Here is an 18,296-nt window from a genome sequence, read left to right on the forward strand (position 1 = left end):
TACTGCTAATGTTCCAGCTAGTTTTCATCCGCTTTGAATAATCTTGAATGTTTCTGGTCACCTTTAATGTGTTCTTCCTGGTTCTGAGTGTCCGCGCTAGCTGTTCTCAGCTAGCCTTGTTAGACCTGGGTCTTAAAGGGACCCAGCTGGTACGCCTGGCTTTGGTCCTGAATGTCCCAGCTTACCTACTTTGCCTTTGTTTGGTCCTCAGTGGGTCCATCTTTGGTTATCTTTGGTTCTGAATGGTCCCAGATAGCCTGATTGGACCTGTTTAGTCTGGTTTGCCTTGCTTTGGTCCTGACTGGTACCAGCTAACACTTTGGTCATGTTTGGTCCTGTCCATGTTTTGTTTCCAGCTTTGGTCCTGAATGGTCCTCGCTGTAGTTGGGTTCTTTCTCTCTTGTAGTTTGGACACGTCCTGGATGTTGTCCTGCCGTATCTGGCTCAGTTTGGACCTGAAGGATTCATGTCTGAATGGTCTAGTTCTCCTGGATTTGGTTTGTCTTCTTCTAAATGGTTCTGCTAGACATTTATATTTGTCACAGCAGGACATTAATGATGTTAGTCTGTTTTATAAGCTGCACCTGTGCTTTACCTGCCTTTACAAGTCAAAGGATCAGTGGTGGAAAAGGTTTCTTTAATAATAATCAGAACCGTAACCGAGCTGCTCTCTGCCTCTCTCACACAGTGTGTTAGTGTCTCATCAATAATGTATCACAGCTCCAGTAGATATTACCCTCAGATAAAGACACCCTTTAACACTCACACACAAACAAAACACACTCTCTGCATGCTCTGCCTTAATTACCTCCCCTGTGTGTATAATCTCCTGTGTGTGGGTGTGAGCAGGGATTAGCTGCTGCTCCATACGCTACGCTAATGGATAATTCCTGTAATAACAGATGTACTGGCTTTACCATGCAGCAGCTGCTACCTGTTAGCTTCATGTGCTACGTGTTAGCTTCGTGTGCTGGCGTCACCCACGCGTCTTTGACTGGTTCACATGAGGATTAGGGCTTTGTATTGATCGGGCCAGGTTTGATTTTGAACCATGATGTCATAAGGTGATGTCCTCTGATTGGACAGCAGAGCACAACATTCAGAATTAACATATTAGCTATATATATATATACCCACTGTGACATAATGATAGCGTGGCCTACTTACCGTCTAATTAATGGAATTAATTAAAACAGTGGGGAAGTGACGACAGACGGACAGGCTGTCAGGCTGTCAGGCATGAAGACACAAGTAATTAGCTGCTCCAGTGGCCCAGATAGTTGGCACACTTACGAACTGGAACTGTCCCAATTTGTGATGGAGGTGATCTTAAACTCCAGCTCCTGTTGCCAACAAATTAAATAGGAAGACTCAGGTATCTCTGTATGACCTATGACCCCTTGTGATCCAGGAGTCCCTAAAGAAGGCCCCGTCTCTTGGACCATGCTCCAGAAGGGTTTTCATTTTCCTCTGTGGTGATGTTGCTCCTGGTCTTGTGTTCCATCACTTCCTGTTTAATCACATACCTACCTGACCTAAAGGACACATAGTTAATGACTCTTCTTAATGACTCATCGCACCCCTTCAAGCACTGTTTGTTTCTCTCAGACCTCTGGCACTTCTCACAAACCCCTTGAACCTTACTGTGAGAAGGATGCTCTCCCTAAGTTTAATTCAGACTCACTCACTAACCCTAACCCCCTAAGGACCTCTGAAACCCCAACAAGGACCCTGAGCATCTCCCCCTGAACCATTGCATACAAATGTCTTGTACTTCTCAACAACCAGTAAAACTTATTTAAGACCAAGTTGAGCTTATCAAGAACTATATCTGTTTAGGTCTCCTCAAGGACCTCTGGTACCGTATGAATCTTAAACCACCTCAAAGACTGAAGGACGCTCTTTATGGACCCCCATAAGTCCTCCTGGAGGACCATGCAACTCTCCCCCAGGAACTCCTCCACAAGACTCCTGGAGCTTCTTTAAGTGATCTTAGGATAAAAGGAACTTTGAGTCTCTTAAAGGATCTCCAGGGTTCTCCTACCTGACCGTCAGATGATGTTCTAGAGAAGTTCTTCGATCCACGGCACCCCCTCAGGAACCATTGGGATACCCTCAAATGACCTGTGACTTCTTATGCACTCCTTTGACCTTCTGAAGGACCTCTGGTACCTTAACACAGACCTTTGAAACCACCTCAGAGAATGAAGGATCCTCTTCAAGGACCCCCAGAACGTCTCCTCCCAAAAGCACCTGCTGAAGGACCAAAACACGTTACCTTCTCAACAACGCCAGGAACCTTCTGAAGGTTCCTTGGCTCTTCCTCAGACTATGTAAGGATGATCTTTAGGGACCTTCATAAGCACTTCCCCTCCTGCACCTGTGCACCTCCTCATTGGTAATTTAAACCGCCCCCAGGACCTTGGGTACCTCCACAGACAGCCCCTGATAGGTCCTTGGAGACGTGTGGTTCTTCCCAAGGATCTATGGAACCACTGCGCGACTCCAGAGACCGAAAACGTCCTCGCTTTGATTAAATGTCCCCACGTTTGGTCCTCACAAAGATAGAAAATCAGGAACAAAGAGAATGAAAGATGAACAGCGTCATATCTGACACACACACACACACACACACACACACACACACACACACTTTGAATTCTCTTTCTTCATCTCCCTTTATCTACAAAGCCTCCTGTGTGTGTGTGTGTGTGTGTGCGTGAATGTGTGTGTGTGCTAATGCAGTATTTGGGGGTAACCTTCATCACCTGGTGACACACATAAAGGACACACACGTGTGCTGGCTTCCTGCCAGCGTGGCGTGTGTGTGTCTGAAAGAAAGAAAGAGAGAGAGGGGGCGAGTGCGATAAAGAGAGGGAGGCGGGAGAGATAGAGAGAGGACGTGGGAGAGAGAGAGGAGGTGGGAGGAGAGAGAGAGAGGAGGTGGGAGGAGAGCGGCGTTGCAGCGAGTTGAGCTGCATTTCGGCTGCTGCTCCGTCTGCTGCAGCCTCACCAGTGTGTGTGTCTGTGTGTGTGTGTTTGTGTGTGTGTGTGTCTGCGTGGCGTCGTCATGGTTCTGATCGGAGCGGCGATCAAATCCGTCCTCAAATATCTCAACAGGACCAGAGGTGAGTGTGTGCGTCGCGTTCATGTTCATGTCTGTGATGATGGTTTTACATCCGAGCCGTCGGGCGAGCGAGCGAGCATCATGTGTGTTTGTGAAGAGAGAGAGAGAGAGATTAGTTGACCTCATTAAATGCAGCTCTCCGATTGGCTGTCATGTTCAGGTTAACAGCTTCAGCATCTTTGAATCAGAGCTCCAGGTGAGCTTAACTGCAGGTTACCATAGCAACATTACAAACAGCTTACCAAAGGACTCTGTTCAAGGACCTTCTAACCCCCTCAGTGACCCCAAGACCCTCATCAAGGACCATTTCAGCTTCTTCAAACACCTGCCGAGCCACCTCAGGGGTCACTGGGCCTTCTCAAGGAATGTTCAAGGCTTCTGTGGCACCTTATCAAGGACCCGGGGACCTCCTGCTGTGACAACGTAGGCTCCTTTAGTACACCTGGCACCTTATCAGGGACCCGGGGACCTCCTGCTGTGACAACGTAGGCTCCTTTAGTACACCTGGCACCTTATCAAGGACCCGGGGACCTCCTGCTGTGACAACGTAGGCTCCTTTAGTACACCTGGCACCTTATCAGGGACCCGGGGACCTCCTGCTGTGACAACGTAGGCTCCTTTAGTACACCTGGCACCTTATCAGGGACCCGGGGACCTCCTGCTGTGACAACGTAGGCTCCTTTAGTACACCTGGCACCTTATCAAGGACCCGGGGACCTCCTGCTGTGACAACGTAGGCTCCTTTAGTACACCTGGCACCTTATCAGGGACCCGGGGACCTCCTGCTGTGACAACGTAGGCTCCTTTAGTACACCTGGCACCTTATCAGGGACCCGGGGACCTCCTACAGCTTGAACCTCTGGTAGTTCTCGAGGAACCCTGGAACCTCTTAGCGTTTACCTGCATCTGAACAAACCAAAGCATCTAATCGGACAACCAGTAAACCTTCTCAAGGATCCACTGACCCCTCTAAATGACCCCAGGGACCATCAGAACCTTTTGGCCCGCTGTACTTCTCAAGCACCCACAGCCCCCCTTCAGGGACCCTCTTTAGCTCATCAGGCCGGTTTGAGCCTCCTGAATAACCTCCTGTCGTTCTCACTGACCCCTTAGGCCTCCTAAAGAACCACTGTAGGTCCTTTTTAGCACCTTAGACGCTCTGAGCACCTGGAGACCTCCTCAAGGACATCATCACTTCTCAGTGACCGATAGAAACACCTCACGTACTGCAGGACTTTGTTCCGATGCAGTCACTCAGGTTCACTGATGGTGTGCTTTGACGATCAGCTGCAGTAAATGAGCGTGTTTGCAGTAACTGGATGCAGAAATATTTAGTAAGAAGCACAATATATTAATTAATTTAGATTTATTTTCTCTGTTGCAGATATATTATTATAAATACATGTGATTGTTTCCTGATGCTGCCGAGAGACAATCATCTCAACACAGGTGTTCTTCAGGTGTTTCTGCCTCCATGTTTCTACAGTAGCTCAGGAAGGACAAACCAAACAGCAGGTGAGGGCAGAAGACGTCAGCTGGCTGCAGTCTTCTGCCTCACCACTAGATGTCCCTGTCCACACGGCTCCTTTAAGGGCCGATCAGGAGAGGAAGTGTTTAGATTAATAACCAGAGGAAGGCATCAGTGAAATCTCTGCTACGCTCAATGCTAACCTTTAAAACTACAGAAGAACCAGAACTACAGGTAGTGGTGATAGGAAGGGACAATATTCAGAGCGTTTGATTGATTATGTTGTGCATAAATTAACTATTTAAAGTGTTTTTATTATCTGTGGTGAAGGCGGAGCTGGTTTTAACCGCTCTGTTGGCAGAATGACGTCAGGATGAAATCTGACGACGTGTGAATGAATGAGTTCATCATGTCAGCGCGTCGTTCATGATGACAGATGATTTCCTGTGTGTGGAGGCAAACGCTCCCGATCAGCTGAATCACTACATGTCGGAAAGTTTTCCCTCTGAACTGCAGCAAACTCCTGAACCTCACATCTGTCCACACATCTGTCCACGAAATACCACCGTCTGCTGCCCCTTCACAATAAAAGCCCCGTGGCTTTGTGTGTCTGTGAGGTCACCTTGAGGAGTGCTGAGTGCTGCAACACTGATCATCACTGTTTCCCTCTCTCTCTCTTTGTGTGTGTGTGTGAGCGAATCTGCTGAAACAAGATTAAACACACACTCATCCCTCTCTCTCTCTCTCTCTCTCCCTCTCTCCCTCCCTCTCCCTCGCTCTTCCTCTCTCTCTCTCTCTCTCTCTCTCTCTCTCTCTCTCTCTCCCTCTCTCTATATCCCTCTCCCTCTCTCTCTCTCTCTCTCTCTCTCTCTCTCTCTGCAGCAGGGGACGGCGACAGAAAGTGGTCTGTTCACTACACTACCCAGAAGTCCCAGCAGGGTCTGCTCTTCATCCCTGGAAAAAGACGATCAGGCAGCGCAGATGATCTGCAAGGTCAGAGGTCAACGGAGACACACACACAAACACACACACACACAGAAAATCACACCTACCTATTGATTAGAATCAAACATAACTCATGCTGCACATTTAGTCTCTTCAGATTATTTTATTCAGACGTTTTCATGTCTGAGGGACAAATCCACAAACTACCAGCGTGATGTGTTTAACACGAGCTCCAGCTCTGCAGACATGAACGTGTTGAACTCACTGATGCATTCATCATCATCATCATCATCATCATCATCATAATAATAATAATAAGACAGTAACTTCATGTATTTTATTTTGAAATGCGCCTGCATGCCGAGGACTCTGCGGTGAATCAGACTGTTGTGGGTTTACTGCAGCCTCTGCTGCTGCACTGATCAGGTTTTTATTGATCATCTATCTCATTTAAAAGCTCTTATTTTGGTGATTTTAGCTCTTATTGAACACCTACTGAGCAGACTGCTGCAGGGGTCTGTCTGCAGCACACACACACACACACACACACACACACACACACACACACACTGCAGACTGCATCACAGCAGCTGCAGTGCTACATGTCGCCCCCCGCCCCATTTCACAGACAAAGGACCTCCCTTCACGTTTCATGTATTGATCCCGGCTGGATTTAAACTCGATGTATTGATTGATTAACACGAGTCAGCATCATGAAATGACACCTTTACAGGTGATCTGTTGATTTACTGCAGATTCACTTAAACACACCGGAATCAAAAGAATCAGAGAGTTTGTTCGGTTATGATTCTTATATGATCATCTTAAGTGACTCGTATGGTGTGTGTGTGTGTGTGTGTGTGTGTGTGTGTGTGTGTGTGTGTGTGTGTGTGTGTAGCATGTAACGGGCTGACTCAGCATGGTCGACCCAGCAGCTGTCAGCCCTGCCCACCGAGTCCGTCCTCTTCTGGGCTCAACCAATCAGAAGGCAGCACAACCCGCAGACGCTGGAAGGACAAAAGCAGGAAGATGGTTAGTGACACACACACACACACACACACACACAGAGGATATGTCTATGGATACAGTGTCGCCTCATGAATATGAATGAGTCTGCACAGACTGCAGCAGAGCACACTATGATGATGTGTGATGTTTAACCAGGTGCATGACACCACTCTGCTGTTTGGTGTCTCTTCTTTCTACGGGAGGCAAAAAGGGACAAAACAAGAAGATGTTGAAATGTTGAGAATAAAGTTTCAGTTTTAGTCCCGGGCCGAACAGACTCGACGTGTCAGCAGGATGATACCTTTCTCATGAACTGATGCTTCACGCTTGTGTCTGTTTCTCACGCCTCTTCTTATCCTCCCTGCTCTCCTCTCTCCTCTCAGAGGTCCACGTTTGTGGACTTACTCTCTCAGTCTTGCTTTGCAGTTTGTTTCAAGTGTTCAGTGTGGAGGAGAAAGGTGGGTAGAGGTAGACTAAAGTAGACTAGACTAGAAGGAAGTAGACTCACAGTCGTAGTCACACCACACCTGACTACAGTAGTTACATTTCACTGTACAGAGATTATAACTAAAGTAGCATGTAGTTCATATAAATATGTTCCACTGACGGAGACGAGCCTCTACATCAGGAGACATGAGCTGCTCGTGGTGTTTGACTTGAATCAGGGAAGACCAAACTGTCCTCAGACTGGGTTTAATCTCGACTCTGATGTTAGTCCAGACTAACTGGTCTTAGTTATGATTGTACTGTCGCTAAACCTGACTCCAATGTGGTTAGACCTGACTGACAGTTCACAGGGCTTAGACTCAACCCTGCATGGCTCAGTCACACTCTGCCAGTGTTGAAGTTAATGTAGTTGGGCTTAATCCAATGCCACCTGGTAAATCTTGACCCTACTGCAGTTACAGCAGATTAAAATGGGGTCAAACTCTGACCTCCACCGTGTAAAAACAAACTCTGCAGGGCTGTGACTCATCCACCGTAAACCTGACTCAGCTGAGATGATGTTCCTCCAGGCTGAATTAGACCCATCATGATTTAACAATAATCTGAGTGTTGAAACCAAAGATACAAATCTAACCTCGACTTGAATTCTTTGGTTTCACTCCATGAAGTCTGAAAGTCCCGCGTTAAACCACAGCATACTTTAACTTGCTGTAAAAGCTCAGATCCATCAGTGAGTTAGCCTGGACTCACCTGGGTTGAGGAATGATTCTTACAGGTTGAGTTAGACACATGCTCACTGTCTTTGTGCTCTCAGTCCTCAGCGTTCTCAGATGAAGATGAAAGGGTTATCATGAACAACATGCGACCCATGACTCCGCTGGTCCTCAACCCCGTCCACGGCACCTCCTCTTGGGATCTCTTTGCCCCCGCCTACGAGCCAACGGTGGACATGGAGATCGAGCCGACTTCCAGGCTTCCAACACCAGAGGAGAAGATGAGGCAGCAGGCGGATGCAGTCGGAGCTGATATAGTCCCTATCAATATAACAGGTAGAGTCTTATTGTAAGGACCCTTAACCCTTTGATTTGACTCACTCCTGAAGTAAGAGATTCAAGACTCAGCTCAGAATCTTGACTTGAAGCTCAGTTATTTGTGTGTTACACCGACTTCTATCCCAGAAGCTCGACCTGAGCCTCGACTCTCAGCTAAACTTGATACTTTATGTAGATTAGAAACTCAACTTGGACTAAGGACATGAATTTAGCTTGACTCGACTCAGACTTGAGACTTGAGCCGTGAGTTTCTAATTTTTACTTGCTGTGTTTTCATAAATGCACCCACTCCAGGAGAGAGTTTTGATCGCCAGGCGAGTTTCCGAAGAGTGGCTTCCACCACTGACTCGGCACCCCGACGAAGCCGTAACCTGGGCCGACGGAAGACAGTTACTGGGATACCTGAAGGTGCTGGCCGGAAGCAGGGTATAGGCTTCGCTCATTCATCACCACATTCAATCAATCAATTCACCTCGCCTTCATGTCACGTCTTGCAGAACTCCATCGCTCAATTCAAATACATCTCTTGTATTAAAAGCAATTCTTCTTCCTTCCACTATTCTCTACATGTGGTTCTCCAGGCTCGCCTGTAGTCTCCTCGGTTCTTCCTGGTCAGTTCTCTACTGTGGGTCGACCTGCATCCCCCTCCTGCACCTCTGCACACCAAGAGGAGGAAATGGAAGCGAGTGAGAGGCGAGAGGTCGGAGAGAAGGGGCAGTCGTTAGCAAGGAGGATCCGAGCCCCAAGAGGAGAAGGGATGTCCAGCCTCATGGCCTCCCTTACCTCCTCTCCACCTGTCAGTACACATCAAGACCACACAGCCTCCTACTGCTCATCCTCCTCAGAGTTTCACAGCCTCCCACGCCTGGCAACCAACTCTTCTCTAAACTCCCAGGCCAGCTGTAACAGTATCTCCTACAGGACACTCAGTGCCTCCTCCTCTTGCTCCCAGGTCAGTTTAACAGAAATCACAAGTCACAAGTTACTCAACTAAACACAAAAAATAACATTCTTTCTCGTCTATTTCCTTCCTGTTTCCTTCTCCAGTCACAGGAACTACAAGGCTTCCCCAGTGACCTACAGCCCCTGCTGCCCTTTGACCCAACTGCCCGAGTCATCCCCCTGTCTCCTTCCTCTTCCTCCTCCTCCTATCCTTCCTCCCCCCTTACCTCGTCCCTCCCAAGCACCCCAAAACGTACCCTGCAGTCAGAGTGGTCTTACCCAGGTGAAAAGCCCCTGAATGAGGCTTTCCATCATCACACCTCCCCTTCCTCCTCCCACTACCGCTCTTCTTCCTCTATCGCACATTCAGAGTCTCAGTTTAGCTACCCGGCTCTGGATGACCTGACTGCTACCCAGCAGGACTCTGAATACTCCTACAATAGTGGCTCCTACAATGGAGAGACTCAGAGCTACCTGGCCCTCTCCCCCAGCTCCAGTGTCCAAAGCAGCCGGAGTGGAGGTGACTGGAATGGGATCACCCAGGAGATGAGATTTGTTTCTGGGGAAGGTTGGAGCTGTGATCCCCTGCTCTCCTCTGGTCGCTCTTCACCCTCTCACACTGACAGCAACTCTGTGTGTTCAGAGAAAATGACCTCTCCCTCACTAAACCGTGACAAAAGGAAGTCCAGCACTTCCTCCTCCTACTCTCGCAGCTCCACCCGCAGCATTTCTCTCCGTAAGTCCAAGCGTCCCCCTGCTCCGCCATTGCGCTCAGACTCTCTGCGGCGCCGCCCGGGTCGTAGCAAACCCCCCCGCTCCTCCTGCAGTCCCCGTCTGGAGCGGAGCCCCCGCCTGGAGCACAAGCGGTCGTCAACCTCATCTCCCCAGACCTTCCATGATCCCTGGGTGCCTCGGAGCAACACTAAAAGACGCCAGAGTGGGCTTAACTGTGGGACAGTCACAACCTTTGAACCATTAATCCCAGACTGCCAGGGGGCAGCCTCCATTGAGTATCCTCCTTCTGAGCAAATTCCGCCAAGCCCTAGCCAGTCCAATGCCCATGAGTTCCCCCCTGGGTCTCCAGGCTCAGAGGAGGTGGCACTGACATTGACTCTAAACTCCCAACCAGCTGCTTCCTCAGTGGCTGGGCTGCATCGCCTCGCTTCTCCCTCCAGTGGCTACTCCAGCCAGTCTAACACCCCCACTCCTGGCACTCCTGTGTCTTCCCCCCTCTCTCCATCCTCCCCTCTCACAGCAAGCCCTGGAGCTTTCTCCCACACTCCGAACTCCCCCTTCTCCGCTTTACGCCCGTCCTCCTTCCCTCTGCCCCCTGCCGTCTCCTCCCTGCCCAGGATGAGATCTCAGGGCGAAGGGCGGCCAAAACCACCCGTGCCAGAGAGGAAGTCTTCACTGTTCTCCTCCCTCTCCTCTTCATTTTCATCTACTTCCTCCCTCTCCTCTTGCACATCTTCAGACTCCTCTGCCAAGCATCCTCATCTCCCTGCTCCACCTCCTGCTCCTCCTCTACCAGTATGTTCATCTCCTTTGCCTCCGGTCTTCTACTCCCCAATTCGTGCGACACCTCCACCTCCCCCTCCCCTTCCACAGCCCTCCCTGCATGCTCCCCCTTGTTTCATCAACCTCTCCGCTGCTCCTTCTCCTCCACCTTCATCTCTTACTCCTCCCCCTCCCCCACCCCCTCCACCTCCTCCTCCTCTCCCACCTTCATCCCTCCCAACTCCTCCTCCTCTTCCTCCTATTTCTTCTCGGCCTCCTCCTCCTCCTTACTCCTATGCTGTCAGGCAAACCTCCCATCATGCTCTGCTGTCATCAATGTCACCATCAACCTACTTCCCATCTTCCCCAAATTCCCAGCCTCCTCGTCCACTGTCTCCCCTTCCGATCAGTTCAGAAATCTCAGAATTTCCAATTGCTGACGTTCCTCCTCCTCCACCTCCTCCTCCTCTGCCGACTCTACCAACATCCCCTGCACCCCCCGTCTCCCTCCCTAAGTTCCCAAACCGCTTTGATAAAGTGGCCACACCCCCCAGCCCACTGGTCACTGCCCAAGCATTGCAAGGCGTAAAGCTTCGCTCAGTCAAGAACCAGGAAGGCCTGTTTACTGACAGCATGCGAGCCAATGCCGCATCGGCTGCTGTAACACTACAAAGCAAAACTGACACAGTGTCAGCTGATGCTGACCATGCTAACACCATCCAGGTCTTACCAGGCAAAGAAGATCATCCTGACAGCGCTGTGTTGGCTAATGCTAAAATTGATAGCCAGGTAATCATTGATGTTGCGTCAGTTGGAACCAGATCACAACATGGTGTCTGTGATCTAGGTGATTCTAACAACACTACTTCTTTAAAGGATAAAGCTAGCCTTTATAGCCAGGCCAACGTGGACGCAAAGCAGACTGGATGCAAATCAGATCAGGATTACTACAACCTAACCAACAGTGACGAGAGGACACCCAACAAGGAGTCATCTTATGCTAATCTTCAGAGACGTCAAGGCATGGATGCTAGCCAAGTTAAGCAGAGAAGTTTTGGGGCTAAGTTGGCCGATGGTGAAACACCTCAAGAACAAAATGACAAAAAAGAAGAGAAGGAAGAATCCGACATGTGTGCTATACCAGAAAACAATCTCCTCTCCAGTCCGGATGGTCCCTGGGTTAAAATGTCGTATGCTGATGAAAACTTGTACAACCCAATACTTCAAAGCATGTCTTTGAAACAACAAAGAAGTTTAGTAGATGATAAGTTGCCTGAGCCTGCAAAGAGACAAGAAAACACTGAGGATGTTTGGCAAACCGATTGTTCGTACTGGACCCTCTCTGGAACAAAACAAGCATCTCATGGAGGAAGTACAACACTTCAGTCAGAAAACAAAACCGATGCAGAGATAAATGACAAGCAGAATCCAGAAATGCTAAATCACAATGCAGCTGATGGAGCGTCCACAGTATATAGTGATTTAAAACAGACTACTATGATCCTTCAGTCGGGAAGCCCAAAGAAGCTCCGCTCCCCAGAGAAGCCGGTCCTGCCAAAGAAGCCTGACCTTTGCATTCTGAGTCTCATGGCTTCCCCTGAAGCCAGAAGAGGACCAGGTGGGTGGAATAGCAGTGGACAAATAACAGCAACTTTTCCTGGTCTCAACAACCAATCACAGCTTCCGACTGATTCAATCATTACACCTTCGAAAACACATCAAACCGCCCACAGTGCACCCTCACCAAAGCATTTGTCACACACCACTGTTGACAAAATTCCAACTCCAGACAAGTCAGTGACCCACGCAAATATAGCTGCACACTCAGTGAATGCTGCGGGTTGGCCTTTAGACACACCATCTGCTGACTCGCCTGCCAGTTCCCCTCAGAGGCAAAAACCCCTGATTTTGAACAAGAAGCCAGATCTTGCCTTGAGCTCGCCCAAAACATCAAAACAACTCTCTCCATCTAAAAGTACAGGGAAGGCACCCAAAAGAACCTCTGGGTCCCATGGCTCCCTGGATATCACTGGTATTTCACAAGCTCGGAGCACCACTGGGACCAGTGGCACTCAAGGGACAGTGGATATGACAGGGCCTGAAAATGCCTTCAGTGGTCCCATGGGTACTTCAGGAACTTGGGACAACATGCAGACCAGAAGCACCTTAGGGACCATGGGCATCTATGGGAACTATGGCCCCTCGGGGATCATGGGCACTGCAGATACTCGCAGCAACAAAGTGGCTCCTGACACCACGGATGCAATAACAAGTACTTTGGAGAACTTTGGTAAATCCAGAACCTGGGGAACCTCGGAGACCTGTAGCATCTTAGTGAACTCAAGAGCCCATGGACCTACTTCTTCCCAAATGGGGGGCACCCAAACTGGAGCAGCAGATCCTTATTATGCTGCAAAAATCAGGACAAGACTTCATAAGAATGAAGAAAAACCGTTTCACCAGAGGATGATGAGGTCCTCGCTGGCTGAAGATGAAGATGAAGACGAGAAGGTGAGGGTGGAAGACAGGGGGATAAAGACAACAATGATGTCATCCAACACATCCACAAGAAAAAAAGACAAAGCAAGAAAGAGGAGAAAGAGAAGGGCAGGCAGGCAACTGCTGATCATGTCATCAACAACGGAGCCCTCCCCCTCTTCATCGTCGTCATCATCATCATCATCGACTTCGTCCTCATCCTCATCTGGAGATGAACGCGAGGTGGCAGAGGAGAGACAAATGCAAACGAGAGAGAGGATGACAAAAGTACGTGATCGAGTCAGTCGTGACTCTGAAACCGCCTGTGCTCTGATTGGCCACAACAAGTACTCCCTCACAGGTGCACTGTCCACTGACAGCCTGCGGGGGGAGTTGTCTCTTCCAGAGCTACTTATACAGGAACCAGAGGAAGACGAAGGCAAAGAGAGGCCCAGGGACGGAGCCAACAGGAGGAGGGGGGTGAACGAGCCTGGAGGGCCTCCAGATGGTAGGTTGGGTTTACTGAAACCTCCTTTTTAAGTCTTTAGACATACCGGGTGCAGTCTGCGACTTAAGGCTCCAGAGCTAGCAAAGGAGATTCCACTTTAACTTTAGTTTGCAGAATTGGTTGATTTAGGCTGAGAGCAGTCTGTGGAGGAATCATCCCAAAGTAAGGCTCGAGTCAACATCAGGTTTACTCGATTACCTGTAACTTCCAGTCGAGCTAGGGTTAGGGTTAGGGTTAGTACCCTTACAGAGTATTGGCACCTTAGATTTTGGACAGACAGTATACATACTACCCAGTAAAGACAATGGAGTTAGACTTATTGTAGGTTTTGTATGTAATGCAGGCCTAGTTGCTGCTCGTGTAAGGCAGTGTGAGGCACAGTGTATGACCTGGTTCAGTCAGAGAGCTGCTGAATAAGAGCCTCTGTTACAGCATACTGTTAGTTTTCTAACTCTGGGTTACCAAAGGGATGGGACTATACATTCTCTGTGTCTCTTTGTTTCAGCTGATCTGTTCGTCAGAGTTTCAGCAGATCAGATGTTTGTCTCCAGTCGACCACGAACCACAGATGATCTGTTTGCTGTCATCCACAGGTAGGAACACACAAACAAACACCGCACACACTTTGACTCTATCATCCATCGTTCACATCCTCACGTGTCTGCTTGATTCCTCCTCTGCCTCTGGGGAGCAGTGCAGTATGGGAAGGCACAGCATGAACGCCCTGATAGGCAGGGTTTGGCTGCAGGTAAAGCTTGAGACTGATCTCAGAGTGTGAAGTAGATCGAGTTTAGTTGTTCGACCCTGGTTAGCTTTAACTACATAGATTACCACCTTACTTCAAATCATTGCTGTCCCTTCCCTGACATAGAATCCCTTCGTCCCCCGTAGTGTTTGGTGAGGGAGCAGGCTCGTGAGTGCCTTGCTCAGGATTTGTCAAACCTTTTGGTGTCATCACACCTTCAGACGATCTCCTTACAGAACACAGCTTGAGTGTTACTGCTCTTTTTCTGTTTGTCTCAGGTCTAAGAGAAAGATGCTAGGAAGAAGGGGTTCAGAAGACAGACATCACATCTCTTCTTCCTCTTCCTCCTCGTCCCCTCCGGTCTCCCCCACCGACCCCCTGCCCCGTCCGACGAGACCTGCGGCCTTCAGAGGTCAAAGATCAGCGAGAAGCGAGAGCTTTAAGGCTCTCTTGCTGAGGAAGGGTAGTCGGTCTGAATCTTCCTCTCGAATCTCGGCTGTCGAGCGGCTTCGAGTCGTTGCTGCTTCAACCACAGGCGACCTCCGGGGTGTGATGTCACTGCCCCCACCACCTCCACCGCCACCGGACGAAGCAAATATCAAACCCACGAGCTCGTCCTTTACCTCGGACACATGTGATATCAATACCCACCTGACTCTGGACGTACCTGTGTCTCCAACGTCTCCGTGCAGTCAGAACTTCTCCCTGATGCTCACATGGAGCCAAAATCAACTCCTTGTCAACTCCTCCTCCTCCTCTCCCTTTTACTTCCTCTCCTCCTCCTCCCTGCGCCCTCGCTCTCGCACTCCTCCCTGCTCCTCCAGTCGACGCTTTGCCGCTCGTTGCCGCCTCTATGCCGCCCCAATGACCGCCATCTTTGAGGAAGAAAGTGAGGAGGAAGAAGAGGAAGACGACGAGGTTTTCGTGGAGTCTCCAGGAAGTGAAGGAGAATCGAGCCAGAGGTTGGTCGAGCTTTCATGATGGACGATCCAATTTAAGAGCTGCAGCTGGGATTTGACAGGAAGTAGATGTAAAGTATCTCGGCGATGCTTCGCCTCGAACTCAGATCTAAATCGATCACTAAGAAATGTAAATGACACGAGCACGTCGCACTGCCTCTGCAAACTGACCGGAGCTGGACTGGACTCACCTGAAGCGGCTGACCTGAATGTACTGAAGCACACTTTGCAGCGCTACGACAAAGGACGTGCGTCTAGTAGCAACAATGAACTACAGAAGCCTGGGAAGGACATGTGGGTTTACTCCTCATGTTTGTCTCATGAGTAAGAACTTGTTGCATTAACACAATAACTGTTCTGTGATCACCTCGAGTTAATATTGTTAAAGTTAAGGAACGATTTTCTAACATTTCTGTCTTATTTAATGTCTTTTTATACTTCCTGCACGGACACTGGACATGCGTTTATATTCCTCTTGTTACTCAAAGGAGTTGTTTTAAAGTATGACGATTTAGCGAGGACATGAAACTGTTTATCATTTAAATCTGAGACGTTTTCTTGAGATTACAGAGTAAATAATACAAATATTATAATTAATATTAATATAGTATTGTGATGATAATGTTTAAGCTTCTGTACTTTCGAGCTTTCCCCGAAGGTTTTCATGTTGTGGCATCTTAATAAATGATCTTGGAGCATGTATGAAAAAGACATAATAAAAGATTTATTCAAACGTTGTGAGAGAAGGAGGGAAGCATCGTGACCGCGCTCGCCGCGCTCACCGCACAGCCGTGAGCGGTCCCACCGTCGCTCACATGAAGACTTTAACGACGTCATTCATTAAATCAACGTGCAAACATTTATAATTCCCTCCTTTTCTGCTGTCATTGAAGTAGCGCAGAGCTGTTCCACTGGAGGTGTTTTTACCTGTACAGGTGTAATAGTCCCATTTTCTACGTTATCACCAGCTATAAGCTGAAACTGCATTAAATAAGAGACGTAGTTTGTCCTGTAAATAAGCCTGTCTCATCTCATCCTGTTATAGTGTTCTTTCTGCTGCTGCTGCTGCTGTGTCTCTCTCTCTGAGTAGCAGACAGTAAGAAGACATAAGAGTCAGAAAGATTACGTAACGTTGAATTTATAAACATAATAGTCTCTGTGAAAGTAAGAGGATCAGATTTACTGTATAAACCATGAAATGCTTTTTATCTGGAAAACTGGAGTCATGGAGCGAGACTGAGAGTGTTTGAATAAAAGAGTACGAGCGGAGCAGGAGGAGAAAGATGGACGTCATGAAGCAGGAAACATTTAATGTAAAGAAAGGAAACTGTGTGTTTATGAGCAGGTGGATAAATAAAGGATCAACTTAATCTGAAACTACGAGTCATTCTTTTTATTCCTTTTATTTTGAAAGGGTTGTAAACAAACACATCAACAACAGGCTGCAGTTTCTATCTCTGACCACTGTGAGGTGCTGTGGATCAATCTAGGCTGAACCCTGCAGTGAAGCTGAAGTGCTGCCTGTCTGCAGGGCTCTCCTACGAGGTGAGACGTTCTCTGAGACGTTCCTCAGATCCTCGAGAGGGTCTGAGGCGTTCATTTCAAGGATCCTCGACAGCGTTCAAGAGACATCTGAGGAGGTTCTGCAGAGTTCTAGCAACGTTTTGAAGGTTAAAGACGATGAGTAATTCTTCAGCACAATCCAAGTCCTTAGGGATTTCCAGAAGTGTGTGAGGTTCAGTTCAAAGTTCCTGAGAGTTCAAAAGTTCTTCAAGTGTTGAAGATTTAGTCCAATGGTCCTTTGGAAGCTTTAATAAGGTTAACAAGGTTCTTGAGAGGATCCTGGAAGTTCCTGAAGAGGTTCTACAGATTCATGGACATCTCTGATTCCAGGTTCAGGAGGCATTTAGATGAAGTGCAGGGAGTCAGAGGATCTTCAGATCTGAATGTTTTCGGGGTTCAGAGTTCCCTCGGTGGAGCGAGAGGTTCTCTGGATGCTCCCAGGTCGTCCCTTACGTCCTTGTTTATCCTCTGAATGTTTTTATGAATCAGAGTGATCTCCTCTCAGATTAGTTTTGTGTTTGCTCTTTCTCTTGAATGAACTCTCATGAACCAGAGAGCCTTCTAATTGAGATATCCGAAGCAACACGTGAACAGCTTGCAGCTGTGTATGTCTGTGTGTGTGTGTGTGTTTGTGTCACACACACATCCTTGTTGTGAGCGTGAAGCAGCCTGGAGGAACAACAAAATATCAAGTGGCCGTCATTGTTCCGATGTTTTTCCCTCTGAACTCCGAGCAGCGTGACACGAGTCTCTGTATGTTTGAGGCTGGCGGGCGAAGACAGAGCGGCTGCACGGTGGTTAGCTTGGTGTCAGATCGGAACAGAACGATCGTTTTGTGCAGCAAAGAAAACAGTTTGAACCAGGGACAGATTTAGAGCTGCAATGTTTCAGATCAGATGTCTCCAGGGTCTCCGAGACTTCATGAACACATAGTTTACCACGACCCGGCCTGACCTTTCACCCCGCCTGTGAGTGTGTGTTTAACCTGAGTCATTAAGAAGTCTCCGAGGTTTTTCAGCCAAAAGCATCAGAGCTTTGTTTGTCTGTTCTCTCTGCTCACTCGGTGCCGCCACGTTCTCTCATCTCTCCTGCTCTGCTGGCTGTGATGCATTTTCACCTTCTCCTCGCTCTTCGGGATTAGTCGTACCTGATGAGTTTAAAAACGAACACGATCTTCAAACAGGAAGTGGAATGAAAAAAAGACGTCCGTCTGGGGACAACGACATTAGAACAAAACCGTCCTCTCCATAGGTGAGCTAGTTATTATGCTGTAAACCGTTTCATTACACACAGCCCCAATGTGCTCAGACAGGTAGCTGCTGGTTAGCCGCGTGTTAGCTTAGCTGTGCTAGTTTGTTTACAAATCTAACACCTTATATTTCACACCTGAGAGTCTGACCGGGTGAGATGTACGATGGCCACTTTTGTCTCTGAAGAATGACTCAGCAAAGCTGGCGGCCATCTTGTTTTTACACTGATCAGTGCATTGAGCTTCTGCTCCCACACCACATCAGACCCAACGAGACGTCTGAGGACGCCGGCTCACGGCTGCTCCAG

At 48.5% G+C, this 18,296-nt stretch overlaps 1 protein-coding gene across 1 annotated transcript; it reads left to right on the forward strand.

Annotated features, from left to right (window-relative positions):
• The first annotated feature begins 7,839 nt into the window (after positions 1-7,839).
• On the forward strand, positions 7,840-15,198 carry nhsl1a (NHS-like 1a). The gene is made up of 6 exons (XM_069674966.1): positions 7,840-8,044; positions 8,342-8,473; positions 8,629-8,999; positions 9,095-13,472; positions 13,978-14,065; positions 14,496-15,198. Exons 1-6 carry the CDS (start codon positions 7,846-7,848, stop codon positions 15,196-15,198), a joined length of 5,871 nt encoding a protein of 1,956 aa, XP_069531067.1. The 5' UTR covers positions 7,840-7,845.
• Positions 15,199-18,296: the final 3,098 nt, after the last annotated feature.

The sequence above is a fragment of the Semicossyphus pulcher genome, unplaced genomic scaffold (genome assembly GCF_022749685.1).
Source record: "Semicossyphus pulcher isolate SPU_LCO1_2020_fin unplaced genomic scaffold, fSemPul1.0.p SCAF_24, whole genome shotgun sequence".
NCBI lineage: Eukaryota > Metazoa > Chordata > Actinopteri > Labriformes > Labridae > Semicossyphus > Semicossyphus pulcher.